The sequence below is a fragment of the Notolepis coatsorum genome (genome assembly GCF_963971535.1).
Source record: "Notolepis coatsorum genome assembly, chromosome: 9".
Classification (NCBI taxonomy): Eukaryota; Metazoa; Chordata; class Actinopteri; order Aulopiformes; family Paralepididae; genus Notolepis; species Notolepis coatsorum.
This window is the reverse complement of record NC_140173.1, coordinates 123,098,745-123,114,261: the sequence shown is the minus strand read 5'-3', so window position 1 is coordinate 123,114,261 and position 15,517 is coordinate 123,098,745. Positions and strand designations below refer to the sequence as shown.

General features: G+C 45.3%; 1 protein-coding gene across 2 annotated transcripts in view; it reads right to left on the bottom strand.

The window, feature by feature from the left end:
- Nucleotides 1–15,517, bottom strand: part of LOC311234957 (SH3 and PX domain-containing protein 2A-like) — a 134,372-nt gene that overhangs the window by 97,831 nt on the left and 21,024 nt on the right. For both annotated transcript variants that reach the window (XM_084322246.1, XM_084322247.1), the window contains exons 4-5: nt 14,293–14,369; nt 12,898–12,989 (exon numbers count right to left, since the gene is read on the bottom strand). In XM_084322246.1, the coding sequence (XP_084178372.1) occupies nt 12,898–12,989; nt 14,293–14,369 (169 nt within the window). The remainder of the gene's footprint in view (nt 1–12,897; nt 12,990–14,292; nt 14,370–15,517) is intronic.

Here is a 15,517-nt window from a genome sequence, read left to right as displayed (position 1 = left end):
CACCAGGGTCCCCCATTTTCAATTCATCAGGACATATATGACATACATGACATACAGATAGACAGTACTGCTACATCTATACATTTATGACATATCAGATTTGCAAATACAGTACTGTTTGTGATACAGAAGGAGTCAAGAAAAGGGAGTATATACATTTGACGTAGAAACTGTACATTGGAGGAGGTTGGGTGGGGGGGGTTGTATTTGATGATATTCTTCTTTGTTATTTACTTGAATGGTTTGATCATTGATTGATGGAGTAATATGGGGTTCTGATAAACTAAAATTTAGTTTTTGTTAAAATAACATAAGCTAACATATATTTTTACATCTATGCAAATGCATATGCAATATGTATAACTTGAATAAGTAATAAATACAGAAACAACATGTTTAACAATATGTAAATGAGTACGGTAGCTACATTTATTTTACATTACATTAACATTTATACGGTCTTTGGCCCTTTGAGGGCAACCATAATGCTGATGTGGCCCTCTGTGAAAATGAGTTTGACACCCCTGTTCTATGGCATTTAGGTCTAGGTTTGCTGGCTATGTTTAATACTTTTAATGCTATGCTGCCTCTGTTCATGTTGTGTTTCCCCGGTCTAGCTTGTGTTTAAAAGGTTATCTCTTTGCATAGGTTTCCATTAAGGGTTAATCCTTTTCATATGTTTCCATTAAGGTTTATCCTTTACATGTTTCCAGTAAGGCTTTTCTCTTTACTTATGCTTTCCATTAAGGGTTAAACCTTTTCATATGTTTCCATTAAGGTTTATCCTTTACATATGTTCCAGTAAGGGTTATCTCTTTATATATGTTTCTAGTGTGTTTATCATTTAAGGGTTATCTCTTTATATATGTTTCCAGTGTGGAGATATCTCCTTACATATATTTCTAGTGTGGAGATAATCTTGTTACATGTATGTTTCCAGTAAGGTAATTCCTTTACACATGCTTTTGTTTATAGTGTGAGATTTCTTTTTGCTAATGCTTTGTGTTCACCAGTCTTGGCCATGCCTGGCCTTAATCCAGCTGGCGCTCATTAATAATCACGGGCAGTATTTATTCCTGCCCGTTTCTCACTTCCCTGTCGTGCCATTGCCCTTGTTTTGTTTTGTCTACCCAAGTTGTGTTCGGTCACGTACTCACCTTTGTCACCTGTATTTCTCAGTGAGTCCGTTCATTATTCTTGTCCACATTTTTCCAGCACTGCTGAGTTTTGTTTTTTGCAGTTCGTTTTTGTTGTTACCGTTTTTAACGTGTATCATTGTTGCTTGCAAACTGCCAAAGTAAAAGCCTGTTCAGTTTCATTCCGTCGTCTCTGCCTCTACTCTCTCTGATCTTGTTCTGCATTTGGGGTCTCCTCACCTACCCTCACACCGAACCTTCACAGAATGGCGCGACCTGTCCTGATCCCAGCGGGCACAAAGACAGTCAGAGCGAGTGACGCGCTCCTCGCTATGGGGAGATTCTTCAAGGGGGATTTTCTCTCCTTGTCCTCAGAGGAGAGGTGGACTATGTATACGCTGCTCACCTCTGTCGGTGAGCGCAGCGCGGAGCAGGCGTTTCAGCTGGAGGCGCACGGCCGTGTGATCCGATGGCTGATTCGGGTGCTCTTGTCCATTGCTCCCGGTGAAGCTCCGGTTACCAGCACGCCTTCCTCCACAAGTAAGGTCTCTACTGCCACCGCAGCAGCCGCTAGCCTAGCTTCCACAGCTAGTGCAGCTAGCCCTCTCACTGCTAATACAGCCCAGGCTGTTAGCACGGCCGCTAGCCTAGCTTCTGTAGCTAGTACTGCTAGCCCCCTCACTGCTAATACAGCCCAGACTGTTAGCACAGTCGCTAGCCTAGCTTCCATAGCTAGTACAGCTAGCCCCCTCACTGCTAACATAGCCCAGGCTAGTAGCATAGCCGTTAGCCTAGCTACTGTAGCTAGCGCAGCTAGCAGGACCTCTGCCTCCACAGCTAAGTCAATGGTTTCTTCTGTTAGGAGACTCACTGTGGGCTCGGTCTTCATCTCTAGCTTAGCTCCTTCTGCTACAGCTAGTAAGTCTAGAGAGGCTAGCAAAGCCCCTGCAGTTTCACAGCTAGTTCAGCCCTATCTGCTAGTTTAGCCTCTGCAGCTAGCCAGGCTTTCACAGCTAGTCCAGCCCTGTCTGCTAGTTTAGCCTATTCAGCTAGCCAGGCTATCACAGCTAGTCCAGCCTCGTCTGCTAGTTTAGCATCTTCAGCTAGCCAGGCTTTCACAGCTAGTCCAGCCTCGTCTGCTAGTTTAGCCTCTGCAGCTAGCCAGGCTTTCACAGCTAGTCCAGCCTCGTCTGCTAGTTTAGCATCTTCAGCTAGCCAGGCTTTCACAGCTAGTCCAGCCTCGTCTGCTAGTTTAGCCTCTGCAGCTAGCCAGGCTTTCACAGCTAGTCCAGCCCTGTCTGCTAGTTTAGCCTCTTCAGCTAGCCAGGCTTTCACAGCTAGTCCAGCCCTGTCTGCTAGTTTAGCCTCTTCAGCTAGCCAGGCTTTCACAGCTAGTTCAGCCCTGTCTGCTAGTTTAGCACCTGCAGCTAGTCAGGCTTTCACAGCTAGTCCAGCCCAGTCTGCTAGAGCCCCGCCTGCTAGCATAGCATGCACTGCTAGCAAGTCTCAGAAGGCTAGCAAACCTAAGAAGACTAGCATGGTCCTTCCTGCTAGTGTAGCATCTGCAGCTAGCACCTCAGCTCTCCCTGCTAGCACAGGTCCTGTAGCCCCTGTAGCCAATATAGCCGTGTCAGCTACTTCCTTAGCGTCCCCTGCTAGGACAGCCACTGCTAGTCCTACAGGCCCTACAGCTAAACCTATGGCTTCCTCTGTTAGGAGACTCAGTGTGGTTCCGGCCTTTAGTACTGGCTTAGCTCCGCCTGCTACTGCTAGCAAGTCTAGAAAGGCTAGTAAATCCCTTACAGCTAGCAAGGCTTCTTCAGCTAACCCAGCCTCTACTGCCAGCCTAGCCCCTGTTAGTTTAGCCCCAGATGCTACGCCCAGTCCGGCCTCCACGCCCGGTCCGGCTCCCACGCCTGACCCAGCCGCTACGCCCGGTCCGGCTTCTACGCCCAGCCCGGCTTCTACGCCCAGCCCGGCCTCCTCGTCTGGTCCCGGCTCCTCGACTGGTCCCGGCTCCTCGACTGGTCCCGGCTCCTCGTCTGGTCCCGGCTCCTCGTCTGGTCCCGGCTCCTCGTCTGGTCCCGGCTCCTCGACTGGCTCCGGCTCCTCGTCTGTTCCCGGCTCCTCGTCTGGTCCCGGCTCCTCATCTGGTCCCGGCTCTTTGTCTGGTCCCGGCTCCTCGTCTGGCCCCGGCTCCTCGTCTGGTCCAGCCCTACGCCGTGGTCTTCGCCGTGGTCTTCGCCGTGGTCTACATCTGCAGAGACCCCCGTCCGGGGTTCTGCACCCGGTCCCGAGGCCTGCACATGGAGTGGTCCCCGTCCGGGGTCCTGCTCCGGGGCTGTCGTCTTCGCACCTCTGCTTCAGCCCCGAGTTCTGCGCCTGGAGGATCCCTCGTCCGGGGTCCTGCTCCGGGTCTGTCACCCACGCCCCTTTTCTCCAGGCCTCCTGACCGGTCCTCCGTTCCCATGTCCAGCCCCCCTCACCGGTCCTCCGGCCCCCGTCGTCGGGCCCTTCCTGCCCTTCCCCGGGCTCCCCTCTGGTCCGGTTCCTCGGTTCCCCTGCTGCTATGCCCCTCCTGGGTTCTTTTCGCGGCCCCCCGGCCCCGGTTCTCTGGGTCCTTGCCCCCAGTTTTTAACGGGGTCTCGGTCCCCCGCCTCACCCGTTCCCGGACGGTCTTACCGGTCGTCTGGGAGCCGACCCTTTGGGGGGGGGTACTGTCATGGTCGGAACAATGCACAGTCGGTTCCAATTAATACTGCTACTGGGAGGTTTTCTACTACCCCCGCGGTCGTCGTACATTTTCCCCGGGTGGAGGTTAGTTCGATGGTGGCGGTCGGATATTGTCTAGTCTCCCCATGTACACATGTGACTCCCACTGTTTTTCCCAGGAGGGGCCCGTCCACCAACTCTGGTTTTACTAGTGTCACCGTGCTCCCTGAGTCTAACAGTGCGGTCGTGTCGTGGTTATTAGCTCTTACTAGTGCGAGAGTGGACACGTTTGTGTCCTCCGCCCAACAAGCGATCGCAAGTGCACACGGTCGGGATAGGTGTGGTTCAGCTGCAGAGGGCATCGATACGTCATTTTTATATGGACAGTCTCGGGAAATATGGCCCTCCTCGCCACAATTGAAACACCTTCTTCTGTCATTATACATTACAGGTTGTCTGAAGAGGGGTGCAGGGTTGAGATAGCGGGGTGATTTGAGTCTCTTACCCGTCTCCTTCAGCCGGTTGGGGGGTCTGGTTTTCGTGCTGCTACTCCTCCGGTATAGCGATTCCGCCACTTGATACACCTCCATTCCCTCTACGACCTCGTCAAAACATGTGGGCTTTGTTTGGCTGATGGTTTTACGTGTGTCGGCAGGTAGGGCACGTAAATATCTGTCCATTGCAATTAGTTCGATTGGTGAAATGTTCCGGGGCTCTGCTAACAGCCAGTTGTTTGCTAGCCATAACAAATCATGTTGTTGTTCTCTGGGGGACAAGGTCCCGTTATATCATAAGCGCCATGAGCCCAATCATGATACCGCTGGGATCGAGTGAGAAATGTAATTCCCGAATGACGCAGTATTTCTATTTTCAGAAACTCATACGTCTTATCCACCATGATATGCCGTCTGGGCTAGCACGGATAAGAATGGTGCCAACAAACTAACCCACTGTTCTGCTGGCCAGTTCTCTCGTTCAGCAGTGCGTTCAAACGCCGACAAATAACTTTCAATGTCGTCCTCGCTATTCAGTTTGACCAGAAAACGTCCGGGGTTAATATTGTTCATCTGCCTCTCCTCTCTGTGGGTCTCTGCGCAGTGGAATGAATCGAGCGCTTCCTGTCTCCATTTCTCTGCAGTTTCCCAAGTTTCACTCAGAATCGCGTCATGGCGTGCCTGAGTGTCTTGCATCGCTTCCTCATGGCGCTTCTGATTCACCCATTGCTGGGTCTCGCTGTACCGAGCCCACTCCTGGAACAATGCCGTAACATCGACTGGATTCGGCATTGCTCCTGTGTTTTTGTTGGAAAATTGTTTGTTTTTAAACCAAAGAACACTCCCCGCACCCTCCACCAAATGTGACGAGCCTGGTGGTGTTCAGACTCGTCACGGTTCAAAAACAAACAAATTCAATTGTCCACACAAGTGCAATATCAATCAATACGAATATGTATTGAATCAAGGCAGAATATAGTCCGATGGGCAAATAAATAGAATGGTCGTAATACAGTCTGAGGTCCAAAACACAAAACAGGCTCTCGTACAGAAAAGGGATTGTTCAATACTCAAGAGTAGTCTTCCGGTCCTAGAGTCCAGTACACAATGAACACCTTCTCGCCTTCCCCTCTCCTCTCACTACCTCTCACCTCGCAAAACTTAAATGTAAAAAAACAATCTTTCTCTCAATACTCGCTCCTACCTCACCTCCTCTCCACTCAACTCTATCTGTCCTAGTGTATTATAGTGTTTGTGTCTGGTGTGTGTGCGTGTAGGGATGGGTACCTTTCACATTTGAACCGATACCGGTACCGGTACCGGTACCTGTGAATCGATACCGGTACCCAACGGTACCTTTTTTCTGTACTTTAGTCTCAAGAAATTTTATTTACCTACCTCAGTCGTAAAAACAAAAAATCCAAACTTCAAAAGTGTACCTCAAAAGTACCGAATTCGGTACCCATCCCTATGTGCGTGTGGGATCTAATGGTGCACAGGTGTGTTCCATCAGTACTAATCAGCTGCCTAATTGCTTCCACTCCTCCCGTGGCAGTAGTATCGCCTGTCCTTCACATATCCATGAGACAGGATGTGATATCTGCCACAACACACACACACTCTCTCTCCCTCCCTACCCCTCTATCTCTCTCTTTCTCATACAACACACACACACACACACTCTCTCACACACACTTGAACATATCATTGTTCAAACTAGGGGTGGAACGGTTCGCATTCTAACCGTACACCGTTCGGTACGACCTCCACAGTTCGGGCATGTGTGTATTGTTCGGTTATAACGTTAGCAGTACTAAATACCTGTATGTCATGTATGTCCCTATGCCATAAATGTCATGTATGTTGTGTATGTCATAAATGTCACTATGAATTGAAAATGGGGGACCCTGATGTAAACAAGACAAACGTCTTTCTTTGGTCTGCATCCCCTTAACAATTGTGTGTATTGAGCCGTACTGTATTGTACCCATTCTGCAATCTGTTAAATAACGTTTTCATTCATTCATTCATTCATTCAGCCGCAAGCTAACCGTGCAAATGCTCACAGCGAAGTGACTCCACAACACAAGTTCCATTAGTGGGGAAGGGGGGGTATATTGACGAGGCTTGACAACAGAGGTTCAAAGATAACTTCACGTTTATTAGCTGTTCGTTTATATTATATCATCAGGGCTTCTCCAGGTTCCAACGCTGTGTGTTACTGTTGACTATTTACTTCCTGGTGTGACGTCTAAGTCTTTGCACTAAGTTAATACTTTGACAAATGTTGCCTATATTTTTCAGTCAGTTTGGTCTTTGTGTGTCAAACATTATTTAAGGTAAACCGCTGTAAACTTTTTTTTTTACCAAATAAATTAGAAGCATGTTTAAATCAGCAATGCCCCTCTTGCTGTACCAAAATCTCTCCTAGCTCTAACCGGTCACTGTCAAAATAATGTGCCTGATGTCAAGCTGCCTCATTCTTTCAGTTTTTGCATGACTACATCCTTGAGAATAACTGAAAAGTTGGATTCTTTTTAGGCTATATATCTTATACTGATGTATGGTATTTTTGGAGTGTTACATATTTTTTTTTAAAACAACATATATACCGAACCGAACCGAAAACTGTGACACCAAAACCGTGATATGAACCGAACCGTGAATTTTGTGAATCGTTCCACCCCTAGTTCAAACAGAACAACCATTTAGAAGCAGAGCTGCTAGAGAGAGATAGAGAGAGCTGCTGCTTGCTCTTTGTAGGTGGTGGCGGTGTGTGGTGTGTGTGTGTGTGTGTGTGTGTGTGTGTGTGTGTGTGTGTGTGTGTGTGTGTGTGTGTGTGTGTGTACATGTTTGTTTGTTTGTTTGTTTGTTTGTGTGTGTGTGCTGTGTCCTATGTGTGCGATTGTGTGTGTGTGTGAACTATAGTCGATGCTGAGTGGCTTATACATAAATTATATATAAAAAATAATAATAATCTAACCCTAACTAACCTTACTGTCATGCACATGCACCTACTGTCCTAGTATTATACTATGTGTGAGAGAGAGAGAGATAGTTGCTGCTTGCTTTGCGTAGGTGGTGTGTGTGTTTGTGTGTGAGAGAGAGAGAGAGAGAGAGAGAGAGAGAGAGAGAGAGAGAGAGAGAGAGAGAGAGAGAGAGAGAGAGAGAGAGAGAGAGAGAGAGAGAGAGAGAGAGAGAGAGAGAGAGAGAGAGAGAGAGAGAGAGAGAGAGAGCTGCTTGCTCTTAGGTGGGCCTATTAGAGACGGAATGCCTGATATATTAGTATTTTGCTCATGGCTCTCTGCCAGTTGGGGTGAAGCCAAGGGTCTGAGGTATCTACTCTGCACTGGATATACACTACACAGACACTTCTACTGGCTCGGCTTGACCTCAGGTTGACCCCTGCATGCGGGACCTCGGACTCAGAGGTCAATGTATCGAGGTTATTGGGCAGGAAGTCGTTATGATCAATAGATAGCTGGTTTTCACTGCTCAGAGAAATTATACAGCGCAGAGAGAGAGAGAGAGAGAGAGAGAGAGAGAGAGAGAGAGAGAGAGAGAGAGAGAGAGAGAGAGAGAGAGAGAGAGAGAGAAAAGAAAGAGAGGGAGACAGAAAGAGACAGATAGAGAGACAGAGAGACAGAGACAGAAAGTTTGTGTGTGTTTGTCTGTCTCACTGTCTGTAATATAATATAATGGGATATATGTATACATTTACATTTAGTCATTTAGCTGACACTTTTATATCCAAAGCGACTTACAAGTTATGTTCGACAAGTCATCAGGAAGGGCACTCTTCATGTTCTCTATCAGCTGAGTAACAATGTTCATCAAAGTGTTGAGTGCTACAGTGTAGGTTAGTATAATACTAGGACAGTAGGTGCATGTGCATGACAGTAAGGTTAGTTAGGGTTAGATTATTATTATTTTTTATATATAATTTATGTATAAGCCACTCAGCATCGACTGTAGTTCACACACACACAATCGCACACATAGGACACAACACACACACACAAACAAACAAACATGTACATACACACACACACACACACACACACAGATGCAGGCATAGTCACTCACAGTCGACCCTTTTATGATAAAGTGAACCTCCAAGATTCTTTCACGTCTCTCGAGGTTAAGACTCAATGATGTCCCCATTTCCAATAAGTAAAGGCACTGAGACAATGAAACTAGAATTACATGGAGGAGGAAATGGAGATGGGCGTGTGACACAAACCGTACCTCTAATTGAACACAGATCGCATTATACACTACTCAGACGGACATTCCATCTTTGAGATGAGGATGTGACTGGAAGAACACAAACGGGAACATGACCATCTCGTCACACGGTCTTAATTGTGATTCATATGATATATTAATTCATATGATATCATACATTTTATGAGAAACCCTATAGTAATTCATATGGCTCCCTCTTGTGGTGGTGAAACATAATGTCTCTTTTGTGTGTGCAGTGAGAGCCCTTCCTCCATAGATGGCGGCAGAGAGATCAATGACGTTAATACCACCTGATTCATTGACAGAGAGGGAGGCGCCCCAGAATATGATCTGAATCATATTTCAGTTCACCAGCAGAGAATGTCATCTGATTCAGTATGCATATTAATCAGGTGATTGTACCGTGGCCTCAGTTTTGCTTGATGGTTGGTTGGGCTGGGCTCTAAATTGTTGCATGGAATGTTGGCATTGAGTCAGTGTGACATGGTGGAACATTCAGAGAGCAGTAGATCAACTAGATAGGGTGTGTGATGTTAATCATCAAACCTATCACACTACTGATCCAGGTCCACTCACCAAGTACCCCATCCATCTTACTTATGAGCATCTGAGCAACAATGCTGACTCTAGATCACCACTTAACCGAATATTTCACTGTAGTAGAACAGCAGTATCTAAAGTTGTTTACAAAAAGAAAACACCGACCACTGCTGTCCCTGCCATCCATTGTCAACACCACTATTCCTCCCAGGTGTCAGGCTCCTGATTCACTTATTATACTTAAAGGAACACGGCAACTTTTTGGGAAATTAGCTTATTTGCCATCTACCATGGAGTTAGACAACCAGATACATACCCTTTTATTCTCTGTGCATGCATTAGGCTTTGGGAACAGCCGCACCGTTAGCCTAGCTTAGCGTCATTCACTGTAAGTAGGTGTGCCAGTTTAGCCTAGTTCCCAACAGTCATGAAATATGAATGAATGAATAGTTTATTTTTAGTCTATTTTTGGTCTATTTTTGGCTCACACACAAAATCCAAACTCCATGATCGAAAAAAGGAATAGGCTGAAGCAGATGCTTATTTTTGTCTATCCTTTACAATTCTTAAAAACTAAATATATTTTTATATTTAAAAAAGAAAAAAATAACTTAACACTTTGATTGCCAGGCAGCAGGGGGCACTGTGGGCCTTCAGTGCCAGTGTTCAATTTAATGGATAGAATGGCGTGTTTGCACTGCTAAAAACTATATTTTATATTATAGCTATGGATCTAATAACGCCGTCGATTGTCAGTGAGTTGCTTCTGGTCAACATGCAAAATATTTATAGTTTTTTCATCCGTACATTTCCGTTTTATACCGTTTTGAATATCAGTATAGTTTGGGTGATTCTTAGTAATCCCAGGAAAAGACGCGAAAATAGCCCTTTAGTGGAATCCAGTTATCACGTTGTCATTTTTCGTCTGATTATCGAAATCTTCCTGAAATCAACGCTCGATTATTGGTATTATGTCTCCTCGTGCATACATGAAATGGGGCTTGTAGCAGGGCACTCGTCCCCCCCCCCCGCCCCCCCCACCGCCACCAACGGTAAACAGCCGCACAGAGTCCACACAGACAGCTTTGATCGCGGGAGAAAAATATCAGATCAACGCAAGATTGGTAATATAGAGTCCTTACCTGGTCTCTGATGTACTGCAAAAAAAAGAATCCAATTATCTGATCGCCATTCCAGTTATCCACAGCGATCCTGTCTCCGACGTTATTGGGCATTGCACATGAATGGGCGGCCAGTGTCAGTTGTCCAAGCCATCCCTACAAGCGCTTGCCTCGCCGGAGTGTTTAGGACCCGCCCCCACGCCGCAGCTCGGTAGAGAAAAGAAACTACATCGTTTCTAATGGAGTACAATAGCGGCCGAAGGCGTTAGAGGGCGGTATTGACCGTCTGCCAGCTCAGACACATTCAGAACAGCATGCACAAGGTGCCCCGATGAATTATCAATGGCAATAGCGAATAAAATAAATACCGAAGCAAAAAAGTAGATCTATGTTTCTGTGACGTGGCCGGCACTCAATTGCTGGGCCACAGAAACGTAGTTCTACGTTAACGGCACTGGAAGTGTTCAAATATGCTGCAAGATATATTTTTTTGAAAAAAACAAATGTTTGATGTTTTACTCAAAACTGTACTCCTGAATTATTTAATTTTTTAAGGCTTTTTTTTAAGAAGTACACAACTTCAACCCATCACTAAGGCTATTCCATAGTTTAACTCCCAAAATTGAAACACATCTAGCTTTACATTAGTTCTTACTTTTTTACATGTTTTAACTAAGAATACATAACCCTCTTAAATTATACTTTCCTTCTCTTGGTTTAAAGAGACATTGAATACAAACTGGTAGGCTTTTAGTCTCTTAGCACGAAAAATTATTTCCAAATACACTCAAAATACAACTCCAAAACGTTCCTGTAAACATTGTTGTGACCTGTGTATTTTCCATGTGGAGAATATTTTTTTTGTTGACATTTTCATTTTCTAAGCAGATATATACTCGGAACAATCTTTTGCCGAACCACTGCTGCCTGGGCGCAGTGATTTCATCACCTCAAAAAAGAGCACAGAGAAGAAAAGGGTATGTATCTGCTTGTCTAACTCCAGGGTAGATGGCAAATAAGCAAATTTCTCAAAAAGTTGGCGTGTTCCTTTAAGAAACATGATATTTAGACAAAGTCCTCAAAGTAAAAGGGAGCCTGGGAGAAATGGTGGTGTTGACAGACGACAACGGGGATAACAGTGGTCGCTGGGTTACTTGTAGATACACTTAGATAAAGGTAAGACGACTGAATCTTTAACAAATACCAGACCGTCTCCCCTTATCAACAGAGCTCGGTGGTATGACCTCTAGACCTCAACATCTTAGTTTAAGCTGCGTCGGGTCATCTCAGGGACTGTTCGGGGGGATCACACTTTGAAGTGAGATTATCACGTATGTGTATTTATCGAGGGTTCAGGGCAGCCGAACATGGTGGCAGAGAGACCACCAAGGTAGTTGTAGTAGTAGCTCCCCCCCTCTCTCTGTCTCCCAGACTGTGCTAGGACATGCAGTGGTCACCAGTTTAAACAATAGACACAATCCATCATTTATTTGACAATCTAAATTTGTGGGTGTATTCATGAATAGAGTATGTATGTATGGAAAATAAGTGTTAAATAACTTTCATAACCCATTATAGCTTAAGCGGCATGTTCTACTTTGATGTTCACAAACAAAACAAGTGTAAACAAACGTTTTTACAGCTGAAAGGGTCATGTAAAACTCCTGTTTTAACTGTCAGCCCTTGCGTCAGAAGCTCAAGCAATAAAAAAAAAATTCTTTGCAGTTCAGTAAATATGTTACACGATATGAACAAAGCAACCGGAGCCGGTAGTGAGCGACACAGGGCTGTAATCACGGACGGGGCGTTTAAAGTTCACGGTGTGTGTAGTGAACATAATTTCAGAGGCACACTGAGCTACGGAAGTGAACATAAACCCAAAAGGAGAAGAATGGAATGGAGAGATCCGCCAGCAAAGGTCCTTTGACTCCAATTCAAGAACATCACCTCTCTTGACGTTACCGCCAAAGTCCGCCTTGGAACTAAGTATGACAAATGAATAGTTCCAAAGACTCATCTGACCTGAGACCTGAACTTAGCCTCCCTCTCAAGACACCATTGATCCCTAAGCGCTGGGCTGGGATCAGATGTCAACTCCCTAGTCCTACATATATTCATTAATAAAACACAGTACCGCCCCACACCCCACCACCACTATCAATCATCTCTGAGACATGGAGTGACCTGAAGATCAAGACAGGTTAATTTGGCTGGCACCAGCTGCTGAATTTAACACACATACACACGCACGCACACACACATGCACACACACACACACACACACACACACACACACACACACACACACACACACACACACACACACACACACACACACACACACACACACACACACACACACACACACACACACACACACACACACACACACACACACACACACACACACACACACACACACACACACACACACACACACACACACACACACACACACACACACACACACACACGAGCACACACACATACACAAGCCATGAGATACTTCTCCTACAATCCACCAGAGGGCAGTGGTTGATATATTTAAAGTTTGAGGGTGTTCATAAATTATTTCATTGGCCAATTGAGATGTGTGTGTGTATTATGCTAACAGTGTAAACAGGCTGACCAGCCAACAACACTCACTCTTTGGGAGGGTTCAGGTCCTCCGCCTTGGTCTCAAAGAACCGCAGAACCTCTTCACCCTGGGAGATGTGGGAGGGGAGCTTCATCAGAGCCTGTGAAGAGACGGGAGGGACGGGAGGCACAGGAGGGATGAGCGGGATGGGAGAGACAGAAGGGACGGGAGGGACAGGAGGGACAGGAGGGGCGGGAGAGACGGGAGGGACGGGAGGCACGGGAGGCACGGGAGGGACAGGAGGGACAGGAGGGACAGGAGGGACGGGAGGGGCAGGAGGGATGGGAGGGGCAGGAGGGACAGGAGGGACAGGAGGGACGGGAGGGGCAGGAGGGACAGGAGGGACAGGAGGGATGGGAGGGGCAGGAGGGATGGGAGGGGCAGGAGGGATGGGAGGGGCAGGAGGGGCGGGCGAGATGGAATTGAGTGATTCAGTTTATTTCCAGTCACACAATGACTTTTCTGACACACAAATGAGCACATATCCAAAATATTGCACAGTTTGGTGTGAACTGTTTGCTGTGATAAGTAAACTGTGTTTCCAGGCACTGTGTACAATTAGTCAGATGGGAGGATGAAGGGCAGGGATCCAGAGGGACATGAAGGGGAAGGAAGAGGGTGCTGGAGCCCAGAGAGAGAGAGAGAAGACAGAGGAAAACAGATGGAGGGCGATAAAGTAGTAGTAGACCTGTCACAATCGCAAAAAGGTCCACTCATGAAATCCTTACACTGTAAAATAAAATAGATCAGCATAATTTTTTGTATAAAACCGACTTTCTTTATGAGACAAATTTAGTCTTTGGGTGTAACTTTTCTCACATGGAGATGAATCTCCCCCGGCCTTGAGGCTGTGTTTCTCCTTGTAAACATTCAACATGAGGTGCTTAACGCTTGCTTGCCACACTTGGCAGCCCGCCTGGCCCACATTCCCATCTCTGACCTAATGAGTATAACGAGGTCAGGTACAGCCAGCTGGGCTCACTCCCACACCTCATGTCTCTCTGATTCACTCTTGTTCCGCGGACGCTGCGTTTGCCCCCCCCCCCCCCCTGTGCTCCTATTTTCCCCTGTTTCCTATATAAGCTGCCTATTTACATTTGCTAGAGGAAATGACCAGCGCAGATAGAACCGCGGCTCTTCCTGTTGAAGCTGGTCAGGGGGAGATAGACTCTTGAGGTCTGGCTTCGCCACAGCTGTCGCAGCTGTGTACAGGGAGTCCATCACAAACATAGATAAGAAGCCCTTTACTAACAGATAAACAACAAAAATAAATGCAGCGGCTGTTCACTGTGTGCTGTATCATCATTGTTTGAGAAAGAAAATATGTATTTTGCTGACAGTAGACACAAACAAAGTGGTGAATAGGTTCTGGAAGTGTGTTGTGAGAGATGTGTGTGTCTTACTCTGCAGTAGTCGTCCAAGTGCCTCAGTCTTTTCACCGCCACGTCTCGGATTTGACTCCTGCGAAACAACACTTTCCCTGAGAAGAAAAATCAAAACACTTGATATATTCTCAGTATTTTTTCAAAGGAAAGTACTGTATCAGTAGGTGTAAATAACTCATGTTATTTGAGTTATTTGAGTTACATGAGCGATATTGTACTATTGTACTTATTGTATGCCTATTCTTAAATCTGCATGTTTACATTGCACTACATTTATTGTCTTTTATACCTATTCTTATGTGTGAAATGTATGCAATTTTTTATTTTGTCAATTTGTGTGCTGATTTTATCCCTATGTTCATTTTATACTAATTGCTGTGGTGTACTCTGGACTGCGGTCCATGTGTGGGCTGGGCAATTAATTAAAAAAAATCGCGATCTCGATTCATAGACCTATGCAATCTTATTTCTAAGTTATGATGATTTTTTTTTATTAAAAAAATTATAATTTTAATTAAACTTTTTCTTTTTCTTTTCTTTTTTTTTACTTTACTGTTTAAATGATTTTATTGAAAAAATAACAATCGTGAGAGAATCGTGATCTCAATTCTTAGAGAAAAATCGTGATTCACATTTTAGCAAGAATCGCCCAGCCCTACGGAGAGTACTATATAGATAGTTATTATTAATATTAGATTCAAGACTCAAGATTCAAGAGGTTTATTTGTCACATATATACCAGGGCATACAGTGAAATGCGGGTGGTCATGCCTGCATTGATTGTGCAATAATACTAATAATAAAATAGACATTAAAAAAACAGGTAACAAACATAATTTAAATTTTATTATTATTGTTATATTGTAGAAATGTGTGCATTGAAATGTCTGTAAAATCTCGACTACATTGAAAATTAGGGTGACCTCAATTGTAATTTCGAAAATAAAGGTTGATGATGATGATGATGATGATGATGATGATGATGATGATGATGATGATGATGTTAACATTCAGGGATGCTACTAGTGTTTGGTACAGTAGATCAAATACATAATACAGTTGCAGGTAGACCTGGTTCCTTGTGAAAGAGGCAAAATGCCAAGCATTTGTATAATAGTCTGCTAGTATACAACTCGTTTTCTTTTGTCTATGAAAACAATGTGCAATTGTTTACTTCGTAGTGACTGTACACTGTGCACGCGGTGGGGCTGCCAGAACACGTCATGTTTACATCTCAGAGTAG